This window comes from Nuphar pumila, chromosome 13, assembly GCF_984573655.1.
Source record: "Nuphar pumila chromosome 13, dmNupPumi1.hap1.1, whole genome shotgun sequence".
In the NCBI taxonomy this organism is placed as follows: domain Eukaryota; kingdom Viridiplantae; phylum Streptophyta; class Magnoliopsida; order Nymphaeales; family Nymphaeaceae; genus Nuphar; species Nuphar pumila.
Genome location: NC_143261.1, coordinates 71,562,529 through 71,584,599, shown reverse-complemented (window position 1 = coordinate 71,584,599; position 22,071 = coordinate 71,562,529). Strand labels below are relative to the sequence as shown.

At 39.0% G+C, this 22,071-nt stretch overlaps 1 protein-coding gene across 7 annotated transcripts in view; it reads right to left on the bottom strand.

The window, feature by feature from the left end:
- Positions 1–22,071, bottom strand: part of LOC149818670 (calcium/calmodulin-regulated receptor-like kinase 2) — a 107,554-nt gene that overhangs the window by 58,108 nt on the left and 27,375 nt on the right. For all 7 annotated transcript variants that reach the window (XM_089985037.1, XM_089985041.1, XM_089985043.1 and 4 more), the window contains exon 3: positions 4,549–4,905. In XM_089985037.1, the coding sequence (XP_089841163.1) occupies positions 4,549–4,856 (308 nt within the window). In that variant the 5' untranslated portion in view covers positions 4,857–4,905. The remainder of the gene's footprint in view (positions 1–4,548; positions 4,906–22,071) is intronic.

The following is a 22,071-nucleotide window of genomic DNA, read 5'->3' as shown; positions in this document are numbered from 1 at the left end:
GAGAATTCTTCTTCCTTGATTTGTTAGAGGTGGAACATTTGGAAGTGGAAGTAGACCTCGACCTTCCTAGTTCCCAAACCGACCACATCCTCTACCACCTCTCATTTCTCCCCAACCTCTACCATACTGGGAATCAATTATCAATACATTATGGCCATTAGCACTGAAGGAGTTGCTTTCTGAGCCTCCTGACATGTTCATTTCAAACATGAGTAGCTTCGACCTTAGAGCCTCAAAGTCTGGCAGCTCAAGTAGGAATGATAATATGTGGTGTGGACAACGGTGTACTTTGGTCCCAATCCATTCAAAGCTTGCTACACTTTATCCATATTAGAGACTACACATCCAACGGTAGCTAATTGATCTGTGATTTGCATTATCTTGTTTAAGTTTAAATTATGGGCATGGAACCTTTCTTGAGATTCTGAAATTTCCTCTTTAAGAACATAATCTTGGCTTCAGAAACTTGAGAATAGGTTTATACTTACTCCAGAGTTCCATGGCAGTGTGCAATCATCGGGTATGCTGATCAGAACCTCCTAAGACAAGGTAGAAGTAATATACGCCACAAGAGTTTGATTCCACTTCATCCAAGAAATATATTCGAGATTCCGAACATGAGTGGTCACAACAGTCCCTTTATCATCTTTCTTTTCCTACACAACGAATTCTGGTGGGGTCGGGACCGAGTCATCTAAGTGACCCGAAAGATCTTGGCTGTGAATAAATGGGATGATTTGACGTTTCCAGGTAAGAAAATTAGAATTGGTAAGCTTTTCATAAACAAGCTGATTCAAGAAACTGGCTGAAAGGGAAGAAGACACCGAAGATTCCATGAGGGGCACGAATGATAAAGAAAATGGGCATGAACGACAAAGAGAATAAGACCAATTTGAAATAACAGAAGATGAAGCTAAGTAAAGAAAAATAACACTGAAAGTCCAAATGATTTTTCGCAGTAGTTTTTTTTTTGCACGTTAGATATATCAAATCTCAATATATATATATATATAACTAATTTTATTTTTTGATCTGAAATTAGACTAATGAAGACAAATTTCTTCCCGTGAATATAAATGTCATGTGTCTTGGATGGAACCCTGATCATAAAATACTTTATTTTCCGATCTGAAAGAAACAAGATATCTTCAGATCTGAAAATCAACAGAATATTCTAGATCTAAAAATCGAATCAATGGGTTAAGGATGAGAAAGACGTTTTCATATATGAAAACCAAAACAAGATTTTACAAATCTAAAAAAAAAAATAGAAACTATAGTTTTCTTTCCAAGAACAAAACTTCCAGATGTGGAACGAGGTTCACATCTGAAAGAAAGGAGGAGAAAAATATTTTAACCCAAGAGAAGTAGATCAAGACCGATGGAGAATATATGTTGACAGCAAAGAAAGGAAGGAGGCCCAAGATTTTTTTTAGAAGGAAAAAAGACAGAGAATAGAAGAAGACAACAAAATTTGAGAAAGGAGATTTTTTTTTTGCAGCCAAGATTTTCGATCTTACCTCGACGTTCATCTTTCATAAGAGACCCGCTCTGATACCATGTAAAACTAGATCTTTGCTTGCAAGAAGAAGATGATGGAGAGGAGAAGATGTTGCAATACCCCAAAACGTACATGGACGTCTGGGCTCTTTTCCTTATATTAAACAAACTTTCTAATTTACATGAACATTTATAGTATTGCCCTATATTAACAACAATCTAATATACAAAGAAAGGGGTAAAACTGAAAAATACAATACAACACTCATAATAAAACATGACAAACAGAAAATAACTTCAGCATAGACCAAATTTTGATCCAGATCGTGAATCCAGGAAAGGATGTCACGTCTCAACAGGTGAAACCAGACTTTGACCAGATTTCTGGGTATGGTATCGGATCACCTCTCTCTCTCTCTCTCTCTCTCTCTCTCTCTCTCTCTCTCTCTCTCTCTCTCTCTCTCTCTTCATAACCCCCACATCTCTCTCTCAGTAACCCAACCCACAGCCTCTCTCTCCCACTCGGTAAATCCACCCCACTTCATCTCTCTCCCTCTCTTCGTAACCCCCACCCCCATGCCTCTCTCTCTCTAGGTAACCTCACCCCACCGTCTCTCTCTCTCCCTCTCTTCGTAACCTCCACCCCTGCGTCTCTCTTCGTAACCCTCACCTACCGCCCCTCTCTCCCTCTCTTCTTCTCTCTCTCTCTCTTCGTAATCCTCACCCACCGCCCCTCTCTCCCTCTTTTCTTCTCTCTCTTTGTAACCCTCACCCCACCACTGTCTCTCTCTCTCTCTGCAAGAGAAGAATAAGGCACCTCTCTCTTTGTTTCTCCTCTTTTTCTTACTTCTATTTCTCTGTCTCTCTTCTTCTTCTCCTCTTCCCTGCCTTTCACCAACATAAAAAGAAAAAAGATTTGAACAAAAATGACCCCCACCCAGGGGGGTTTTACCGCACCTAGTGCGGCAGCCTATTAGCCGAGTCCCTGTGACATAGATTGGAACCTTGAAAGAATTTTAGCTGGTATAAACATGTATCATGGCTTGCAGTCTGCACTTGTTTTTGCATGTAGAAATGTCAGCAGACTCAAAGATTTGTAAGAAAATTGGGGTAGTGATTTTCAATATATTGCTTGTATAGAGTTGAATGAGAAACTAGTTATCATCAATTTTTAACATGCTCAACATCTTCCAATGTTAAAACAGATGTGATAAATATGTTTAACAAGAAAAGAGTTGGTCGCTTATCACACATGTTTGGGACTAATTGTGGAATGGCACACACCAGAGTCAATGAAGCCTTCCATTGCAAGCACTTTAGAAATTGTACCCCAGCTTCTTCTGGGCAACAAATTCATATTATGACAAGCCAAAAGTTTTTGCCAAACATAAGAAACATGCAAGAATATCAAAATAAATTAGTGATGAATTTTATATCAGAAAAGTGAACTCACACGTTCATTTGAATGAAAACCCAAAGACAAACTCATATATCAACTGTCAAGGGAAGAAAGAAAATGGAGCTAGTAAACATGAGAAAAGACCAAAGTGTTGAATGCTTAATACCAAAAACAAAAGAAAAAAATAAAATGACATAATATTAATCCATGTTAGAGAAGAACTTTTCTTTTGGTTGAATGTAGACACCCAGGTATTTTTTGCAAAGTTTTGCATATAAGTATTTTTTTCATCCTTTCACAATTATGTTAGTCCAGTTAAGGTTAAGCATATGTTCATGGGTGAGAAGGACTATCCTACCCTTTTGTAAGACCTTTTAACCTTAATAATTGTTTACATCAAGGTTGTCAAACTAGGAAGCGGGAAATGATACGGGAAGCGGAAACGAGAAGCGAGGCATTTTAAAATTTATAGGAAGCAGAAAGTGAAGTATCAATTTGAAAGCGAAATATGAATAAAAAATGAAGCAATATGGTAACCAAACAAGAATCGAACAAGAAACAAATAAAAACTAAAATAAGATTGATCATTCTTATATTTCATGATTTTTTAGTAAAAGAGTTAAATTTTTGTTAAAATCTAACAATGATGGTTATCAATTTAGAGAAAGTACATGGGAAGTGAGTGGAAGCTTAAGAGAAAATACATGAAAAACATGAAAAGAAATGTGAGAAAAGCATATAGGAAGCATAGACCATGTGTGTGGGAAGCATAGAAGAAGTGTGTGGGAATCGAGATTCCCATGAAGTTTCGGAATAGAGGAGTATCACTTTTCCGAAGCAAGCTTCCAGAAAGAGCGCTTCCCACCTACCTAAAAAGCTTCCGGTAACTCCGGTTTACATTCCATTTACTCCAAGTTTTATTATTATGAACATTTTTGCCCTTTACGTCATAGTTATTAAGGTATGATCAATAAGATAAAGATTATTTTACTCTAGGATACTTTTTCATTTATCCATAAATTTATCGGTATGTATAGCTTTACCACCACACTAACTATTAAACTATCCTTAGCATGATAAGATCAGTACGTGTGAAAGACAACTATGTAAAAGAGGGACATTGCATCTAGTCACAGGACACAGAAACAGATGCTTGACATGGATATAGAAATTTTCTGGAAAGGACACCCACATGTGTAAGTTTGTGTGTGTGTGTGTGTGTGTCTGTGCGAGTGTGCATGGGGTTGTGGGTGTTCCTTGCTTAAGACTCCAAGTCCCAGTGCATGATTACAAGTTAACAAAGACAAACCCAGGTTCATTCATAAACAAGAATACATTTTATCTGTTTTTTTTCTTTTCTTCCTTTTTTTAGAGGAAGAAATAGTCATAAATGATAAACCACCCAATACCAGCATATCATGACATAAGAAAACTCACTGTCATAAGAACAACATATATAAAGTCATTGACTGACAGCCATGCTTAACTATTTCAACAATGTCCAAGATGTTGTGGTAGGTCAGTGTTTAATATTGATGTCAGGTCATCCGGCATCTACAGGGAACATGCAGGCTATACAAGCATCTCGCAGTTGGATAAAGAGTTAGGTAAGAGACTGAAAAATCAAAAGAAGAAGTTGGAAGATTTACTTGTAAGAATAACTTGGTATGCCAGAGCCAGAAAAGAGCTGCTTTTTATCATGGTTTCTCCACCAAGGCCAGTAACCCTGATTTGTTGTTGGCAATTCAAGAGAAGACTGGGCATTTGAGAGTGCTAAACTTGAATCAATTTCATTTACATGATTGGGAAGGGATGCCCTGCTATTTTCACTGGCATGATGTTCAAGCCGAGAACGCCTTTTATACAGCCTGATGATGATGAATGCACAAATTGCCATTAAAAGTCCAATGCCCACACCGACACAAATGCCTACGATCAGACTAATTTGTTGCTCCATTCCTCAGTATCTTTTGGTGGTATAGAGAAGAAAGCATCTTGCAATTCCGCTGCATGCCACAGTCGCCGTATGTCAAAAACAATCATGTACGAAAGATCACGTCAATAAAGCACACTGAAAGGACCAAAAGAATGCACAAAAAGATGTGGATGCATGCGCACAAATGACATGCATACACACACATACGTGTGTGGTGTGTTTGTGTACCATGCATATCTGAAAGAAAGTTCCTTCTTCCAAACAGACCAAAGAAACAGATGTGTAGTTCTACAAAGAAAACCAACAGTAACTTTTTCTCCAAATGCTGTGATACCAATCATGCATAAAAACTCAGTTATTTGGATCTATAGTTATTAGTTATAAAACAAAGTTATCACAGGATTAGTGATATGCAGGAGTGGGGAAAGAAATGTAAACTAGGGTGGGCACAAAATGCACCTAGAATTTAACTATGCACCAAGGCTTTAAAACCCAGTGACTCGGGACTCGACTCGTTCTTTATTGACTCGTGACTCGGACTAGGTTTTGTTAACTTTTGATTTTAAAAGAAAAACAATATATAAATTATCATTTAATCATATAAAGGTTTGTAGAATGACTTAATTACTAGTTTAATTGATTAATAAGTAAAATAACAATATATGCAGGGGAGCAATTGAGTTTCAGTAACCATCAGTTATTCTGTGGACAGAAATGCATACATGGGCAAACGGGAAAAAAATGCCCCTATACACTCCAGAATCCAGATATGAATCTATACTCAATAGAAAATACACTCATTTTTTTTGAAATCTGTCCCCTTATTTGCATCATCAAGAGTTCATTCCAATAGATCTAAAATAAAGGGCACAACAATGGACATACACAAACACAACTGTGGGCTTGTTTCTAACTGCAGCCTCATTGAGACTCCTCAAAGACAAAAAAATCACATTAGGAACTTCCAGACCGGCCCTAAAGCCAACTGAAATTTTGGACCAAAATGTTCAGACTATAGAAAGATAAATAAGACATTGAGTGTAGCTAGAAACTAAATTAAAAATAATTGAAACAGGTACTGTTAAGTAGCTGTAAAAGATTCAGACCAGAGTTACCAGTCAAGGAAGCGGGAGCGGGAGCGGGAAGCGAGGCACTTTCAAAAATGTAGGAAGCGGGGGACCACTTAGAAGAAAATTACGAACCGTCTCGGAAGCGAACCGGAAGCGACCTAGGAAGCGAACCGGAAGCGAGGGGGAAGCGTGGGGAAGCGTGCTTCCCATAAAAGGGAAGCGCGCTTCCCAAAAAAGGGGGACGCTTCCCCACGCGCTTTGGAAGCGCGACGTTTCGCGCTTCCGAAGCGCGTATCGGGGAAGTGTGCTTCCGGTAACTCTGATTCAGACCATTTAGAAACATCAATACCAATAGGATCCCAAAACGAAAGTGCCCAGAACTCGCCCGAGTCTTCGCAAACCGAGTTTACCTTGCCGGGTTGACTTGTGGGAGGGCCGAGCCAGCCAAGTCACCGAGTTGACTCGGCGAGTTTTAAAACCTTGCTAAGTACAGAATAAAAAAACTAAATTATATAAGCATACAAACACACCTAGAGCAAAAACCAAAATTAAAATCCTAATTTCTACAAACATCACAAATTATGCATTTATGCTAATTAAAAAAACTAATATTCTAACTAAATCAAATCATGCAATATTCATAGATTCATGTCTAATGATAATTGAAAAAACATAGAAAAACCCTAAAACCATAACTAAATATTTATGTCATTCTAAAAATAAAAAATAAAAACCCTACTTACTACAAACATCATAAGTTATGCATTTATGTTAATTGATAAAAAAACCACTAATATTCTAAAAAAAATCAAATCATGCAATATTCATGAATTTATGCCTAATAGTAATTGAAAAAAAAACATAGAAAACCCCTCAAACCATAACTGAACATTATGTCATTCTAAAAAAGACTAAATCCAAACCCTAATTACTACAAACATCACAAATTATGCATTTATGCTAATTGATAGAAAAAACCTAATATTCTAATCAAAATCAAATCACAATGTTATGGTTTTTCTATCAAAATCAAACCTAATATAGAATCAATATTCATGGATTCATGCCTAATGGTAATTAAAAAAAACACAAAAAAATCTTAAAATCAAAACTAAACATTTATGTCATTCTAAAAAAAACAAATCAAAACCTTAATTCCTACAAACATCATAAATTATGCACTTATGTTAATTGATAAAAAATGCTTAATATTCTAGCCAAAATCAAATCACAAGATATTCATAGATTCATGCCTAATGGTATTAAAAAAACAAAAGAAAACTAAAACCACAAACTTGTAAGGAAATGAGTTCCTCCAAAGATGTTCACCAAATCACCAAAGTGAATACTCAAAAGAGTTTCACCAAAATACCAAAAGTAAACACACAAAAGCCACAAATAGGCTTACACACAAAAGCCACAAATAGGTGGCCAACACAAGAATAAAAAATAATATTTTATTTAAGTTAAACCATGCAAGAATCATACATTTGAGAGGGGTTTCACCCCTTATATATACACAAGGACGAGAGGCTTTATAAAGTCATTGGGGAGGTCCAACGGCTCTAAATAGAGTTGTTGGACTTCCCCAATGACTCTTGTGTTGACTAGTCAACAAGTGTTGACCAGTCCAACCTTAACCAAAAATTTAAAAAACTAACTAACTATCCTAACCTAGTTATATATATATATATATATATTTACATTTTTAACACTCCCCCTCAAACTTACGGTTGGATAACCAAAAATTGGCCTAAGAGAAAGTGAAATCTAAGAGCAACGAAAGGTTTGGTGAAGAAATTTGTCAACTGATATTCTAAAGTAACATAGAGAAGATAGATAGTGTCACGTAGATACTCCTCTCGTACATAGTAAAAGTCCATCTCAATATGTTTGGTTCGCTCGTGAAAGGTCCGGTTGTTAGCGACGTAGATGTAACTTTTGTTGTCACAGCACATTTGTGATGCTCCTTTAAACTGAACGCTCGTGTCTGCTAGCAATCTTCTTAGCCAGACTACCTCAATATTGATCGTAGTCATGACTCGATACTCCGCTTCAGTCAAGGAGAGAGAGACATTTGGTTGCTTCTTACATCGCCACGAGATCAATGACTCACCTAAGAAAACACAAAAACATGTGGTTGAGTGTCTGTTATTGGAATCACCTCCCTGTCAGCGCCAATATAAGTAGTTAAATCTAAAGATGAAAAAGCAGATAAGAAAATGCCTCGATGAATGAAAGTCTTGATATATCTAATAATGCATAAAACTGCTCCCATATGAACAGAGGTGAGAGCATGTTGAAACTGGTTGGTTGTGTAAACTGCATGTGCTATGTCAGGTCTCGTAATTGAATATAAGATAGTGCTTTGATAAATTGTTTGTAGAGTGTCAAATTTTCAAGTAGTTCTCCATCATCAATTCTCATTTTGGTATTTACAACTTCAGAAGTGTCAACCTTCTTATTATTTGAGGTTCCAGACCTAACAACAATATCTAGAGCAAATTTAGATTGATTCAGCAAATACCCTCTAAAAGAATAAGCAACTTCAATACCAAAAAAATATTTTAAAAAACCTAAATCAGTTATTTCAAAATGTGTTTTAAGAAGTTTTTTAATGTGTTCAACTCCCTGTCTGTCCCCTTCAGTGATAATCATGTCGTCCATGTAGAGGAGAAGAAGAATAACACCTACATCAGAAATCTTAATAAACAAAGCTATGTCAGTCAGGCAAGACTGAAATCCAACATCAAGCATAATTTGACTAAACTGTTCATACCAAGCCCTTGGTGCTTGTTTAAGTCTTTAAGACCACATAGGGCTTTATCTAAACGAAGAGTCTTTCCTTTAAGAATAGTTATCCCAGGTAGTACTTTCATATAAACTTCTTCAACCAAATTCTCATTAAGAAATGCATTCTTAACATTCACCTGTTATATTGGTCATCTTCTCACAGAGGCTAAGGCTACTAAGGTTCTAACAGTGGTTATCCTAGCAACTGGGGCAAAAGTTTCTTCATAGTCTATTTCATACTTTTGGAAAACCCCTTGGCAATTAATTTAACTTCGTATCGTTCAACAGCTCCATCACTCTTGGTTTTAACCTTATACACCCATCTACAACCTATAGGTTTCTTTCCTATGAGAATGTCTTGAATAGTCCAAGTATTTACTCTTTATAAAGAGTCTAGCTCTACCCTCATGGCTTCTACCCATTGAGAGTTTTCTTTTGCTTGAGCATAGGTTGAGGGTTCTACATATGAATGTATTAGTGCAATATAAGTTTGGTACTTAGATGAAAATGAGTTATAACACAAATTTTTCATGAGGTTTTGAAACTCTAGATGATCTAATTTGTGTTTCCATTTGGTTTTCATCATTAGTATATCTTTCTAACGTACATGAAGGTTTTGAATCACTACGACTGGAATATTGTATACAACTTTGATCCTTACGAGATTGCTCCTCTATTCCCATTATCACCAGATTGTTCTTCACTTACTATTGATAAAATTGATGGGTTCCTTCTATCATACACAAGAATAAGCAATAAAGGGAGAATACGTGAGAGCTGATGCAGCATCCTCGATTGAAGGTTGCGGTATTGGGTTTCCCATTAAATACACATTGTTATAATTACTAGGGTACGAAAATACCCATCATACAACAAAAGTAATTTACAATATGTCATTAATACTATTAATGAACATGTGCTTAAATCTGTAATTAGATAAACACGAATTGGGTTTGGATCAGTTTATGAATGATGGCTTATTTTCATCCTCCCTCAAGTTGTACATGGTTTTGAACCATGAACAACTTGCCTTTCAACATCTAGAATTTGTTCTTGATAAGCCCTTTGGTAAACAAGTCTGCAACTTGATCAATAGTCCGAACAAATTTTGGTTCAATTTCCTTTTCTTCGACTTTCTGTCTTACAAAATGTTGATCAATTTCAATATGCTTGGCACAACTGGGGTAGATAGGATTGAAGAACATGTTGATGGCACTTTGATTGTCACATAAGAGAATATATTTAGATATCGATTCTCCTACTTATGTCAATAGATGTCTGATCCATGTTACTTCAACTGTAGCAGCTGCCATTGACCTATATTTAGCTTTTGTGCTCGACCTGGCAATAACCCTTTGTTTTTTACTGCTCCAAGAGACAAGATTTAGGCCAACGAAAACACACTATCCTGAGACTGACCTGCGCTCATCTGGATCTCCTGCCCAATCTGCATCTATGTAAACAAGAAGTTTATGCATGTGATGTTCACTCATACTCTTTCTGTACAAAAGACCATCCCCAATAGTTCATTTCAAATATCGGAGAATGCGTTTAACAGCTTCCATATGTCCAATATGCAGTTCATGCATGAACTGAGATACTTGATTGACCGAATAGACAATATCAGGGCGAGTAAAGGTGAGATATTGAAGAATCCCTACTATCCTGTAGGATCCTCATACAAATCTCCATCTTGGGAACTGAGTTTCTAATGAAGTACACTAGGCGTGCTTCGAGGCTTGCAATCTTTCATACCTGCTTAGCTGAGAACATCAATAGTATACTTATGTTGGGTAAGGGTCATGCCTTCAATAGTTCTGTCAACTTCTACTCCAAGAAAATATCGCAGTTTACCAAGGTCCTTCGTCTTGAACCTATGGTTCAGGAGTTCTTTGACCCGCTTAATATGTTCATTGGAGTTACCTGTAATGATTATGTCATCTACATATATCAATAACAAGGTAACTGTGTCTTTACATTTGAATATGAAAAGAGAATGATCAAGAAGAGATCGACTAAAACCATATTTCTCTATTTCAAGAGAAAAACTATCAAACCAAGATCTAGAGGCTTGCTTCAAACCATATATAGCTCTATTTAATCTACACACATATTCTTTGGAATTCCCTTCTGCATACCCAGTGGGTTGCTCCATGTACACTTCCTCCTTCAGAGTTCCATGTAGGAATGCATTTTTTACATCCAGTTGACTAATAATCCACTGATTCTCAATAGCCAATGATAGGATGATGCGAATAGTACCCATTTTCACAACCGAACTGAAGGTCTCATCATAGTCTTGTCCTTACTCCTGAGTGAATCCCTTGGCAACCAGTCTAGCCTCATATCGCTCAATAGTACTGTCCGGTTTATACTTTATTTTATACACCCACTTGAACCCAACCACGTTTCGATCATGTGGTCTAGGAACAATCTTCCAAGTGCCACATTCATGAAGAGCCTCCATTTCTTCATTCATAGCTTCAATCCATCGCTTAGAATTTGCGGCTTGATAAAATGTTGTGGGTTGATCTTCCTTACCTAAAGAGGTTAAGAAGAGTTGAAAATCCATAGTGAAATTCTCATAACTTACCCATGTAACGCCCCAAAATTTCGAACCTTATAATTTCCTTGAAATAGTTGGAAAATTCATTTTCTTTACAGAGTTTATTTCTAAAAATCAGCGGAAACGATTTCTTTTAAAAGAAAAAGGGCAGGTTTGACAACCTTTGGCACGTTAGCGAGAAAACAAAGATTTACCATGGACGATCTGTAATAATACTTAGAAAACCATTTCTTCTATTAAAGTGAGCATCAAGTTTGTACAAAATTTGGATTTCCTCAAGGGAAAACAGTATAAAAAAAAACAAAATGTCCAGGAGAAGAACTACGAGCAGAAACAGTGGATTCTTAAATCATCTCGCAGTCGCGCCATCGCCTGATGCACCTAATTGTCACCTGTACCCATGAAATGGGTTAGTTTTGCGAAAAACTAGCAGGAGAGTACAAAGACAGAAAGAACTAAATTAGGCATAGATAATTTATGCAGCAGGTAATAACGAGCAAACTAAGCAGATAGACTGGAGGAATAAGCTAAGTACAACAAACTGAAAAGGGTGAGCATGCTCAATTTAGTTATTACTTGATAACCGGCCATGTTGGTTCATACATGGCACGTGAGTCGAAACAGTCGAGTCCAAGCCGAGTGTTCATTATGTTAAGTATTTTAGTATACCTCGGTTGTCTGACTGAATCATATTCCTATGGAAACGACCGATAGTCGAGAGAGTAAGTCCCCAAGGCCTGATAGGGATGCATCCAACTTCTGCAGAAGTGTTAGGCTAACTTATGTAGCCCCTATCCCTCCCCCTAACCTCCGATGACTAGGGAAAAACGGGTCTTTTGCCCTTTAAGAAAGCCATAAATGGACTGTCCATCGGAGTTGGTACCCTTCGTCCTCTCTCTTGACGAAGCCAGGTTGAAATGAGCGCGACGGGGTTTCTTAGTTGTTGCCTCATTCTTCATGCTCTGGTCCATTAGACCGAAACGAGCATCTTGCCTATAAAGGCGATCTCACTTTTATATGTGTTTTCAACAACATGCACTAAGCATTAATCGAGGTCATAAGACTCTCTCATCCAATCGTCGTAGTACTAACATGTCTCGCATGTTCAAGAAGTACACTTACGAGGAAAGGGATACAGGTCCTTAATAGGAGCCTCGGGAGTGTGTTTCGCAAAGATATAATGTTTTTAAAAGCTATTTTAACATTTCAAATCTTTCGAAATGACACACAACTTGCCAACATATGGCATGTGATTTTCTCGAATCTGACATCCGATGATGCAGTGTCTGGGTGCTATGTAAGTCACGACACTGGTTTTGGTAAATGGGCTTCACAAATGAACCCATCACCCAACAACTTGATCTTGCCCCAGATCAAGGGTTTTCCCAAAACATATCGGGTAAAAAGAGGAATAGGTATTCCTCCCGAATACGTTGAGTCTATGGCAAGGCAAAAATGAGAGACAATAATGCGAAAAGCAAGAGCCTGGGCGCGAAGCGCGACGGCAACCGGAAACAGAAAATGCAAAAGCAAAGGACAAGGATCGCGAACCCGCGTCCTTGAATTAAAAGACGGTAAGCAGTAAATACGAAAGTAAAAGCCTTGGCGCAAAGCGCGACGACAAACTGAAACAGAAAATGCGAAAGCAAAGGACAAAGATCGCGAAACCGCGTCCTTGAATTAAAAGACAGTAAGTAGTAATTGGTAAAACAAAAGCCTGGGCGCAAAGCGCGACGGCAACAGAAATAGGAAATGCGAAAGCGAAGGACAAGGACCGCGAAACCGCGTCCTTGAATAAAAAGTGTACTTATATACGTATATGTATATAAATATATCATTAAGTCCTTTCGATCTTTAATTATTTAAGCTTGATTTAATTATTTAAGTCCTTGTGCAACTTCTCCTACCTTGGGGTATTGCGAGAATGAAGCCGTCTACGAACGTAGGTGATCGTCGGTTTAGTTCGCGGGGCGCGAACGGGCTCCGTTGCATAAACTGCAAAAAAAATTGATTTTAAAAGGCATAAACGAGCAAAGGTAGAGAGGAGACTCGGCTTCTCCAACCTCGAAAAGAAGGGGGGCTTCCCACCCCCTTCTGTTGGCCTATCGGAAGGCAAAAAGAGAGAGAGAGAGACGGGGTCGCAGGGGCCAAATGCACACCTGCGGCCCTCAGAAGATGAGGCAGAAGCCAAATGGCCCCTGCCGAGCTTTGCTTGACAGGAAAAGGGGCAGGGGCCAGAGGCCCCTGTCGGGTCTCAAAAAAAGAAAAGGGCAAGGGCCTTAGGAGGCCCTTGCTGAAATTTTTTAAAAGAAAATGGAGGGGCAGGAGCCTTCGGCTCCTGTCAGGTTTTTAAAAGAGAAAGGGGCAGGGGCCGATGGCCCCTGCCAATGGAACGAGTAGGGAGGAGGGAGCGCAGGGGCCAAAGGCCCCTGCCGAGCCCTTGCTCGACAGAAAAAGAGACAGGGGCCTCTGGCCCCTGTCGGTTAAAAGAGGGGCAGGGACCAAATGGCCCCTGCTTGGTTTCCGAGGGGTAAGGTAGGAGCCTTTGGCTCCTACCTCCTCTCTTAAGGAGAAGGGTAGGGGCCATCGGCCCCTACGTGGAAAGGGAAGGGCAGGGGCCATGGCCCCTGCCAAAATGTTAAAAAGGGCAGGGGGCCCCCTGCCTGCTAAGAAGAGGAAAGCAAGGGGGACGGAGCCCCCTTGCTTGTCGAAAAAGAGGAAGGCAAGGAGACGGAGCCCCTTGCCTGTCGAGAAAAGAGGAAGGCAAGGGGGCGGAGCCCCTTGCCTGTCGAGAAAAGGAGGAGGAAGGCTCGGCAGGGGCCGCCGGCCACCTGCCGGCCTTCCGGCGAATCTACGAAAGAAAAGAGGGGGGGTGTTTACCTGGGCTGCCGAGGGGAATGAGGTCGCCGGGAAGGGCTGCCGTGAAGAGGGGCTCGCCGGAGAGGTCGTGCCGTGAAGGGGGGTTGGCCGGCGTCGGCAAAGAGAGAGGCGAGAGATAGAGTCAGGGGGAAAGAGAGAGAAGAGACAGAGGGGAGAGAGACGAGAGATGAGAGAGAGAGTCGGGGGTCGGGGGAGGCTCGTAGGCCCTCCCCTCTCCCCTCTCGCCTTTTAATAGGGAGGGGGCGCACACAGGGCCCGCCCCCTGTGTCGCCGGAGAAGCCCCCTGCCGTGGGCTGCCAGCCCCTCTGAAAAAGGAGTTTTCGAGGGGCTGGGCACGGGTTGGATCCGGGTCGGGTCTGGACCCGACCCGGGTCCGATCTCTTTTAATTTTTTTTACTGGTTTTTACAACCCATCTATCAATAGGATGTCGAGGTCGAGTGGATCTTCTGGGAACAGAAGAATGCATCTCCTGATCAGAATTGGGGAGAATTCCCTTCTCACGTCAAGAGTAAACAATGCCTTTATATCTTTCGAAAGGCAAGAGATGATCAGAAATGACACTTTCCTGAGTCCTTTGTGCAGCATCAGATATGTTTCCCTCATCTCTGTGATTACATTCTGAAGGACAAACATCATCAATACTAGAAAAGAGATCAGAGTTCAATCAGGGATGATAAACTTCAATTGCAGGAAGGGTGTTAGCATTGTGGTCAAAATTCAATTAATCAAATACAACATTCCTGGATATTTTGATACGCTTGCTCACGGGATCATAACATTTGTACCCTTTATAATCATCAGCATACCCACAAATTTGCGCTTCAAGGCCTTATCCTAAAACTTGTATCTGCATTGAACTGTCAACATGAACATAACATACACACTCGAATACTCGCAAATCATGATAATTTGGATGAATACCATGTAAAGAAAAGCAGGGTGATTTGTTTTCCAGGATATTCATGGGCAATCGGTTTATGATATGAACTGCTGAATGAAACGCCTCTGCCCAGAAAGTAACTAGAAGGTTACTATCATGCATCATGCTCATTGCACTCTCGACAATATGGTGATGCTTTCGTTCAGCAATCACATTCTGTTGAGGTGTATGAGGGCAAGACACATGCCTACGTATTTCATTTGTCTGGAGGAAATTAATAAAGTCATTTAAAGAGAATTCATTGCCTCCATCACATTGGAAACAAAGGATATTATCAAAGAATTGATTTTGAACAAAGGAATGAAAATTCTGAAATAACTTGAATGTTTCAGATTTACATTTCATAAAGAAAATCCATGTATACCAAGAATAGCTATCAACAAAAATAAGATAATATCTGACGCCATACATAGAGGGAACTAAAGTCGAACCCCAAACATCAGAACAAATGATTTCAAATGGTCTTGAAGCTCTTTTATTAATAGAATGAAATGGAAGAACGTGACTCTTACATTGGAGACAACTTTAACATTTTTTATCATTGACATTTAAAACAAGCTTTTCAATGAAACGACTATTACAATGACCCAGACGACCATGCCAAAGATTCAGCTTATTACACTAAGAAACACTAAAAACATTCTTAGGAAGGACTGAAGAAGATGATGATGTGAGCTTCAAGGTGGAAGGATTCTCTTGGAACACGTACATATTCCCTTGGCATTTTTCCTCAACGAATGTTTCCCTCATGTGAAGGTCCTTGACACGAACAAAAAAAAGAGTAAACTCAACTAGAGCATTAATGTCATCTACAAGCTTAGAGACAAAAACAATATTTTTCTTGATATTCGGAGCATAAATGACATTTGAAAGAGCAAGAGAAGTAGACATAGGAATGACAGAGTTTCCAATGTGAGAAATACGATGGTGAGATCCATCGTCAGTGACTATACTATTTCTACCAGCATAAGAAACAAGAGTTAGGAACTTACCAGCATCACCAGTGACATGAGTGGTTGCACCAGAATCGACATACCAAGTGCCCTGATCATTTTGTTTTAAATTCAATTCAGCTAGAATAGATAGTAACAACTCCTTGACTTTGTCATTGTTCTTCAATTTATCTGACCCCTTTCTTGTCTCTGGTTGTTTGCCTTTATTTTGGGGATTAAACCAGCAATTAGCTTTGATATGCCCCCTTTTATTGCATAGAAAACAGGTGGGTATTGATCTTTGTCTCTGACCATTTGGAAGAATATTGGGTGTAGGTAATATTCCACGACTTCCTTGTCCATTTCTTTCTTGACCCCCTGTAACGACCCCAACTCCTACCTTTGAAAAATGCGGAATATTTTTTTTTTTTAAAGAGTCGCGGAAAACTTCCCAGAGACCTGGGGTCCCTACAGTTCCAATTTCAGTTGGATAACCACACACCACAAAACAACTTACATTTATCAATCATAACCAATCCACTGAATTCTTTTATTAATGAATCAATAAAGGTAATATGTTCCATGTCAAAAATGAAATATCAAACTACAGGAAATCAGAAGAACTAAAAGAAAATAACAGTAGAGCCACTCTGTCCGTAAGTGAAGTCGTCTGAAACAAATGTGACCCTCGTATCTCTCAGAAGCTAGTCGACTTCACTGATCACCTGTGCCTGGGAAAAACCAATAAAATAAGAGGGTCAGAAATTCGAAGAATTCTGCGTACAAGTTTCCCTAATGAATCAAATAAGAAAAAGAGCATAAATAAGATCCATGTAATAATTTGAGGAAATACAATTATACTCAATTCTTAAGTCAATTAACCATTCATGCATAATTAAACAGTTAACAGGAGGGAACACGAAATATGCAACATTGATCATAACTTAATCAATAAGGCAATTAAATGTAAAATAGATCAACATCATACAATGATCAACATAAACAACTAAGTGAACAGGTAAATATGCATGAACTAATGCATAGCAGGAATATGCATGATTTGTGTGCAATGCATGAACCATTTATTATCTTCCATTTAAGTTTTCCTCTTTCCATATGCATGTCCTATTAAATGCACACATCCTTAAGTTCCTCTTTTTAATTACAGTGGCCCGCGGATACACCAAACGGGTACAATCCCCGAGGTTAAGTAGGGTTCCCGGGGTAGCTTCACACAATTTGTATTTTATTACCGGGTTCCAAACTTAGCCCTCGACCGATATCAGGAAACAGCACCATCCATCGGAACCTTGAAAAACAGCATCCAAAGTCGGGGACACCAGGGAAAACAGCATCCACTGGCGCCACTTTCTTGGTATACCAAAACAAACTCACAGCTGTGACTAACACACCACTCCCGGGTAAAGTGGCGGGTTCTCCCTAAAACCATGGTCAGGAGAAGAACCTCAATATCGGGTTCAGGGGCAACAAAACGCACACGGAGTTTTTGTATCCTCACGGTTTCCCCTAAACCGCAGCATCCAAGATTCCCACACTAAAGCGGGGACATCAAGGAGAAAGTGAATTACACTGTTCTTTATTTTCTTTTATCTAGTTATTAATTCGTTTCTTTTACATTTGCTAATTTACATGCAGAATTAATAACATAAGCTTGCACATCAGCATGCTAAGCTTTTCACGGGACCACAGCCCATGACAACATAGAACAGTGCGGTAAAACATTAATATCACATTTGATTTGTTGTAATGCATCAAATTAACTAAATCAGAGAACAACTGGTTCTCAAGGCTCACCCAGCCCCTGATGATCCAATTGTAATGAAATAAGCGGAAGAAACCAAGAATGCTAAAGCATTCACTATGTCCCACACGGACAAATGCAACAAGCACAAGAGAGAAAATCCACTAAGGGATATACAAAGGGCCTTATAAAAAGGCTACACACATGAAAAATAATATCACTATTATTGAAGAGAAGCTCTCAAGAGCCATACCTCATACATGGGGGGTTCCCCCTATTTATAAGAAGAGGAGACCAAAGGGGCTCCCAATAGAGTCGTTGGGAGCCCCCAACGGTCACATATGTGACCGTTGGGGGCCCCAACGACTCCATTGTGGGGCCCCTTTTCGGTATCCAAAAAATACAAAAATAAAAATAAAAAGAAAAATAAAAAATAGTGAAATACGAGAAACAAAATAAGTACCCCTATGGGGTACTTTGTGAAATGACCATAATACCCCTATCGGGTATTATGGTATTATTACATATGTTTTAACACCCCCCTCAAACTTTACGGGGGAATGACCGAAAGTTTGCCAAGGAGGAACAAGAAGCGAGGAGCAGGCAGGGCTTTGGTGAAGAAATCAGCAAGTTGATATTCTGAAGTGACATATGGCAGTGTTACTGTCCCACGAAGATATTCATCACGTACATAATGACAATCCATTTCAATATGTTTCGTCCTCTCATGGAAAGTGTGGTTGCTGGCAATGTAGATAGCACTTTTGTTGTCGCAACAAAGCTTCGAAGCCCCGGTAATTTCGACTCCCATATCTTGAAGAAGACTTCGAAGCCACACCAGCTCCATTGTAGTGGTTGCCATAGCCCTGTATTCTGCTTCAGTAGAAGACAATGAGACTTTCTGCTGTTTCTTGCACCTCCAAGCAATTAGCGAATCTCCTAGGAATACACAAAAGCCAGTAGTTGAGATTCGATCATTTGGGTTTCCTCCCCAGTCAGCATCAGTATAAGCTAGTAAATCTAAGGAAGAGATTGAGGATAGGAATAGCCCTTTAGTCAAAGTATTTTTAATATATCGAATGATCCGGAGCACAGCACTCATATGCACAGATGTAGGAGCATGCTGAAATTGGCTTGCAGAGTGCACAGCATGAGCAATATCGGGCCTGGTGATAGTCAGATAGGTGAGGGAGCCTATGAGTTGCCTGTAGGGCGTACGATCGTCCAGCAGAACTCCATCCTTCAGTCGTAGTTTAGCATTGATAACCTTGGGAGTCTCCACATTTTTATCATCTGAAATCCCAGATTTGGAACATATGTCTGCAGCAAGCTTCATCTGTGACAGTATATACCCTCGAGGAGAGTATGCAACTTCTATGCCAAGAAAGTACCTGAGAAAACCCAGATCAAACATATCAAAATTATGTTTTAACATATTTTTAACTTTAAGAATACCGCTTTCATCATTGCCAGTGATGATCATATCATCAACATAAAGCAGAAGGATGATGATACTATTACCTACAGTTTTAACAAAAAGAGCAGTGTCAGTATAACATGAGCGAAATCCCAATTGTAACATGATAGCACTAAATCTATCATACCAAGCCTTAGGGGCTTGTTTAAGACCATATAAGGCTTTTAATAACCGAAGGGTTTGACCTTGGTTAACACTGATTCCCGGTGGAGGATCCATATATACTTCTTCATTCAACTGACCATTAAGAAAGGCATTTTTAACATCTAATTGGAATATAGGCCATTTCTTAGATGATGCTATCGCAATTAAAGTTCTAACGCTTGTCATGCGAGCCACGGGAGCAAAAGTCTCCTCATAATCGATGCCATATTCTTGTGAGTATCCCTTAGCAACAAATCTAGCTTTATAGCGCTCTAGGGAACCATCACTTTTGGTGTTGACTTTGTAGACCCATCGACATCCTATAGCTTTCTTATTTGGAGGAAGGTGAACTATTTCCCAAGTTTTAGCTTTATTTAAAGCATCTAGTTCAACTTTCATTGCTTCAACCCAATGAGGTATACTTTTTGCTTGATTATAATGGGAGGGTTCATAGTAAGAATGCAAGGCTATTAGACAAGCTCTATATTTAGGTGAAAGAGTTTCATATGAGACAAACCTATTTGGTGGAATGGATTCTCTAGAAGAACGCCTAAGGGAGGTTTCTTCTAGGGGCTCATTAAGCCGCAAGAATTTTTCTAAAGCACTAATAGGTTGGGCTTCCTCACGCCGAGTGTATACTTGAAGATTGTCACCATTAGTTGATGATACATCATTATCATGAGAATCAAGAGTATTTTCTAAAATTTCCGGATGACTCAAAGAGTCATCATTTGAATCTTCTAAAAGATCATTGATAAACATATAATCAATTTCATTTGATTTTTCCAATATGTCAAATCCATTTTCATCTTCTAAAAAGGTTACATCTTTGGAGACAAATAACTTATTGTTTTTATGATCAAAGCATCTATAGCCTTTTTTATTTTCACCATATCCTAAAAATACACATTCTATTGCTTTAGGTGACAATTTATCTCTTTTATGTAAAAGAACAAAGCATTTACACCCAAAAATCCGAAGACGATTGTAGTCGGGTGTCATATTAAAAAGTTTTTCATAAGGAGAGATATTATTCAATTTTGAAGATGGCATCCTATTGATTAAATAGGTGGAGGTTAACACGGCTTCGGCCCAAAAATTTTTAGGAATATTTTTAGAAATGAGTAAGGATCTAGTGGTTTCCAAAATATGCCTATGTTTTCTTTCCGCTAGACCGTTTTGTTGAGGAGTTCTTGGGCAAGATTTTTGATGACAAATGCCATGTTGTTTTAGATATGCTTGAAAATCATTTGATAAGTATTCTCCACCCGAATCGGATCTAAGAATGGATATTTGACTTTGAAATTGATTTTGAATTTTTGCATGGAATTCTTTAAAGAAGTTAAAAACTTCCGATTTAAAGTTAAGAAAATAAATCCATACATATCTAGTATAATCATCAATAAAAGTAACATAATATGAATAACCACCTTTAGATAGAACCGGAGATGGCCCCCAAACATCGGAATGCACCAATTCAAAAGGTCTTGTTGTCACAAAGGATCTAATAGGAAAAGGAGTAGACTTCATTTTGCCAAAAATGCAATCTTTGCAATTGATATCTTTTTCTTTACAAAACTTGTGTCCAAAAGGAAAAAGATACATTTTAGAGTAACTTGGATGTCCAAGCCTTTTATGCCAAGTTTCAATATTTTTGTCTTGGACATAAGTACAAAATGAGGTATTTGGAAGCATTAAATTATCCATAAAATAAAGGTCTCCCTTCCTATGGCCTTGCCTAATCCGCTTCCCGGACCGGAGATCCTGCACAAAGCACCCTTGGGATGAGAAAGATATTTCACATCCATGGTCGGCTATTTGAGAAACGGAAAAGAGGTTAAGATTTAATTTTGGAACTATTCTAACTTTTGGAACAAGAAAATTTTGAACATTTTTAGAATCAAGAGTTCCAACACCATTTATTTTGAGAAAAGTTCCATCGGCCGTAGAGACACAAGACATTTTTGAATTGGTGTGCACATTGGTTAATGCATTTTCATGAGGGGTCATGTAAAAAGAAGCTCCGGAATCTAAAATCCAAGAGTACGTACCGGGAGGTGATGATGAGGCAATGGCGGCACCGGAGGTGGAAGAAGTGACCTTTAAGATTTGTTGAAGAGCCAAGGAGATTTGTCCAAGAGTGTCTTTGAGATCCCCGTTCTTGCCGTCATCTTCTTTGGTGGTGGATTCTTCAACGGAAGCCACCTTTGGCTTGAATGCCCCATTTAGCTTTGGGCAAACGGGTTTAATATGTCCCGGCTCATAACAATGGTGACATATAATCATTTTTCTTCCACCACTCCCTTGCTTACCAAAATGAGGTGGTTTGTATGTTTTAACATGATTGCCGGGTTTAGATACGGCAAGAACTTCCTCTATGCTTTTACCCATGCTATGCCTAGTCTCTTCTTGAGTAATCTCGGCAATAGCTTCTTCTAAGGGAGGAAACGTGGATCTATGGAGAAGTGAGGATCTCACTTGTTCAAATTCGGGACGAAGCCCAAATAAAAATTGAAACAATCTACCTTGTTCCATTTGTTTTTGTCTTAGAACCACATCCTCCATAGATACCCATTTAGGCTCTAAAAGAGCCAATTCATCCCACAAAGGATTTAGAGCACTATAGTAATCTTGTATGCTCATGTCGCCTTGTTTTGTGGTTCTTACTTTT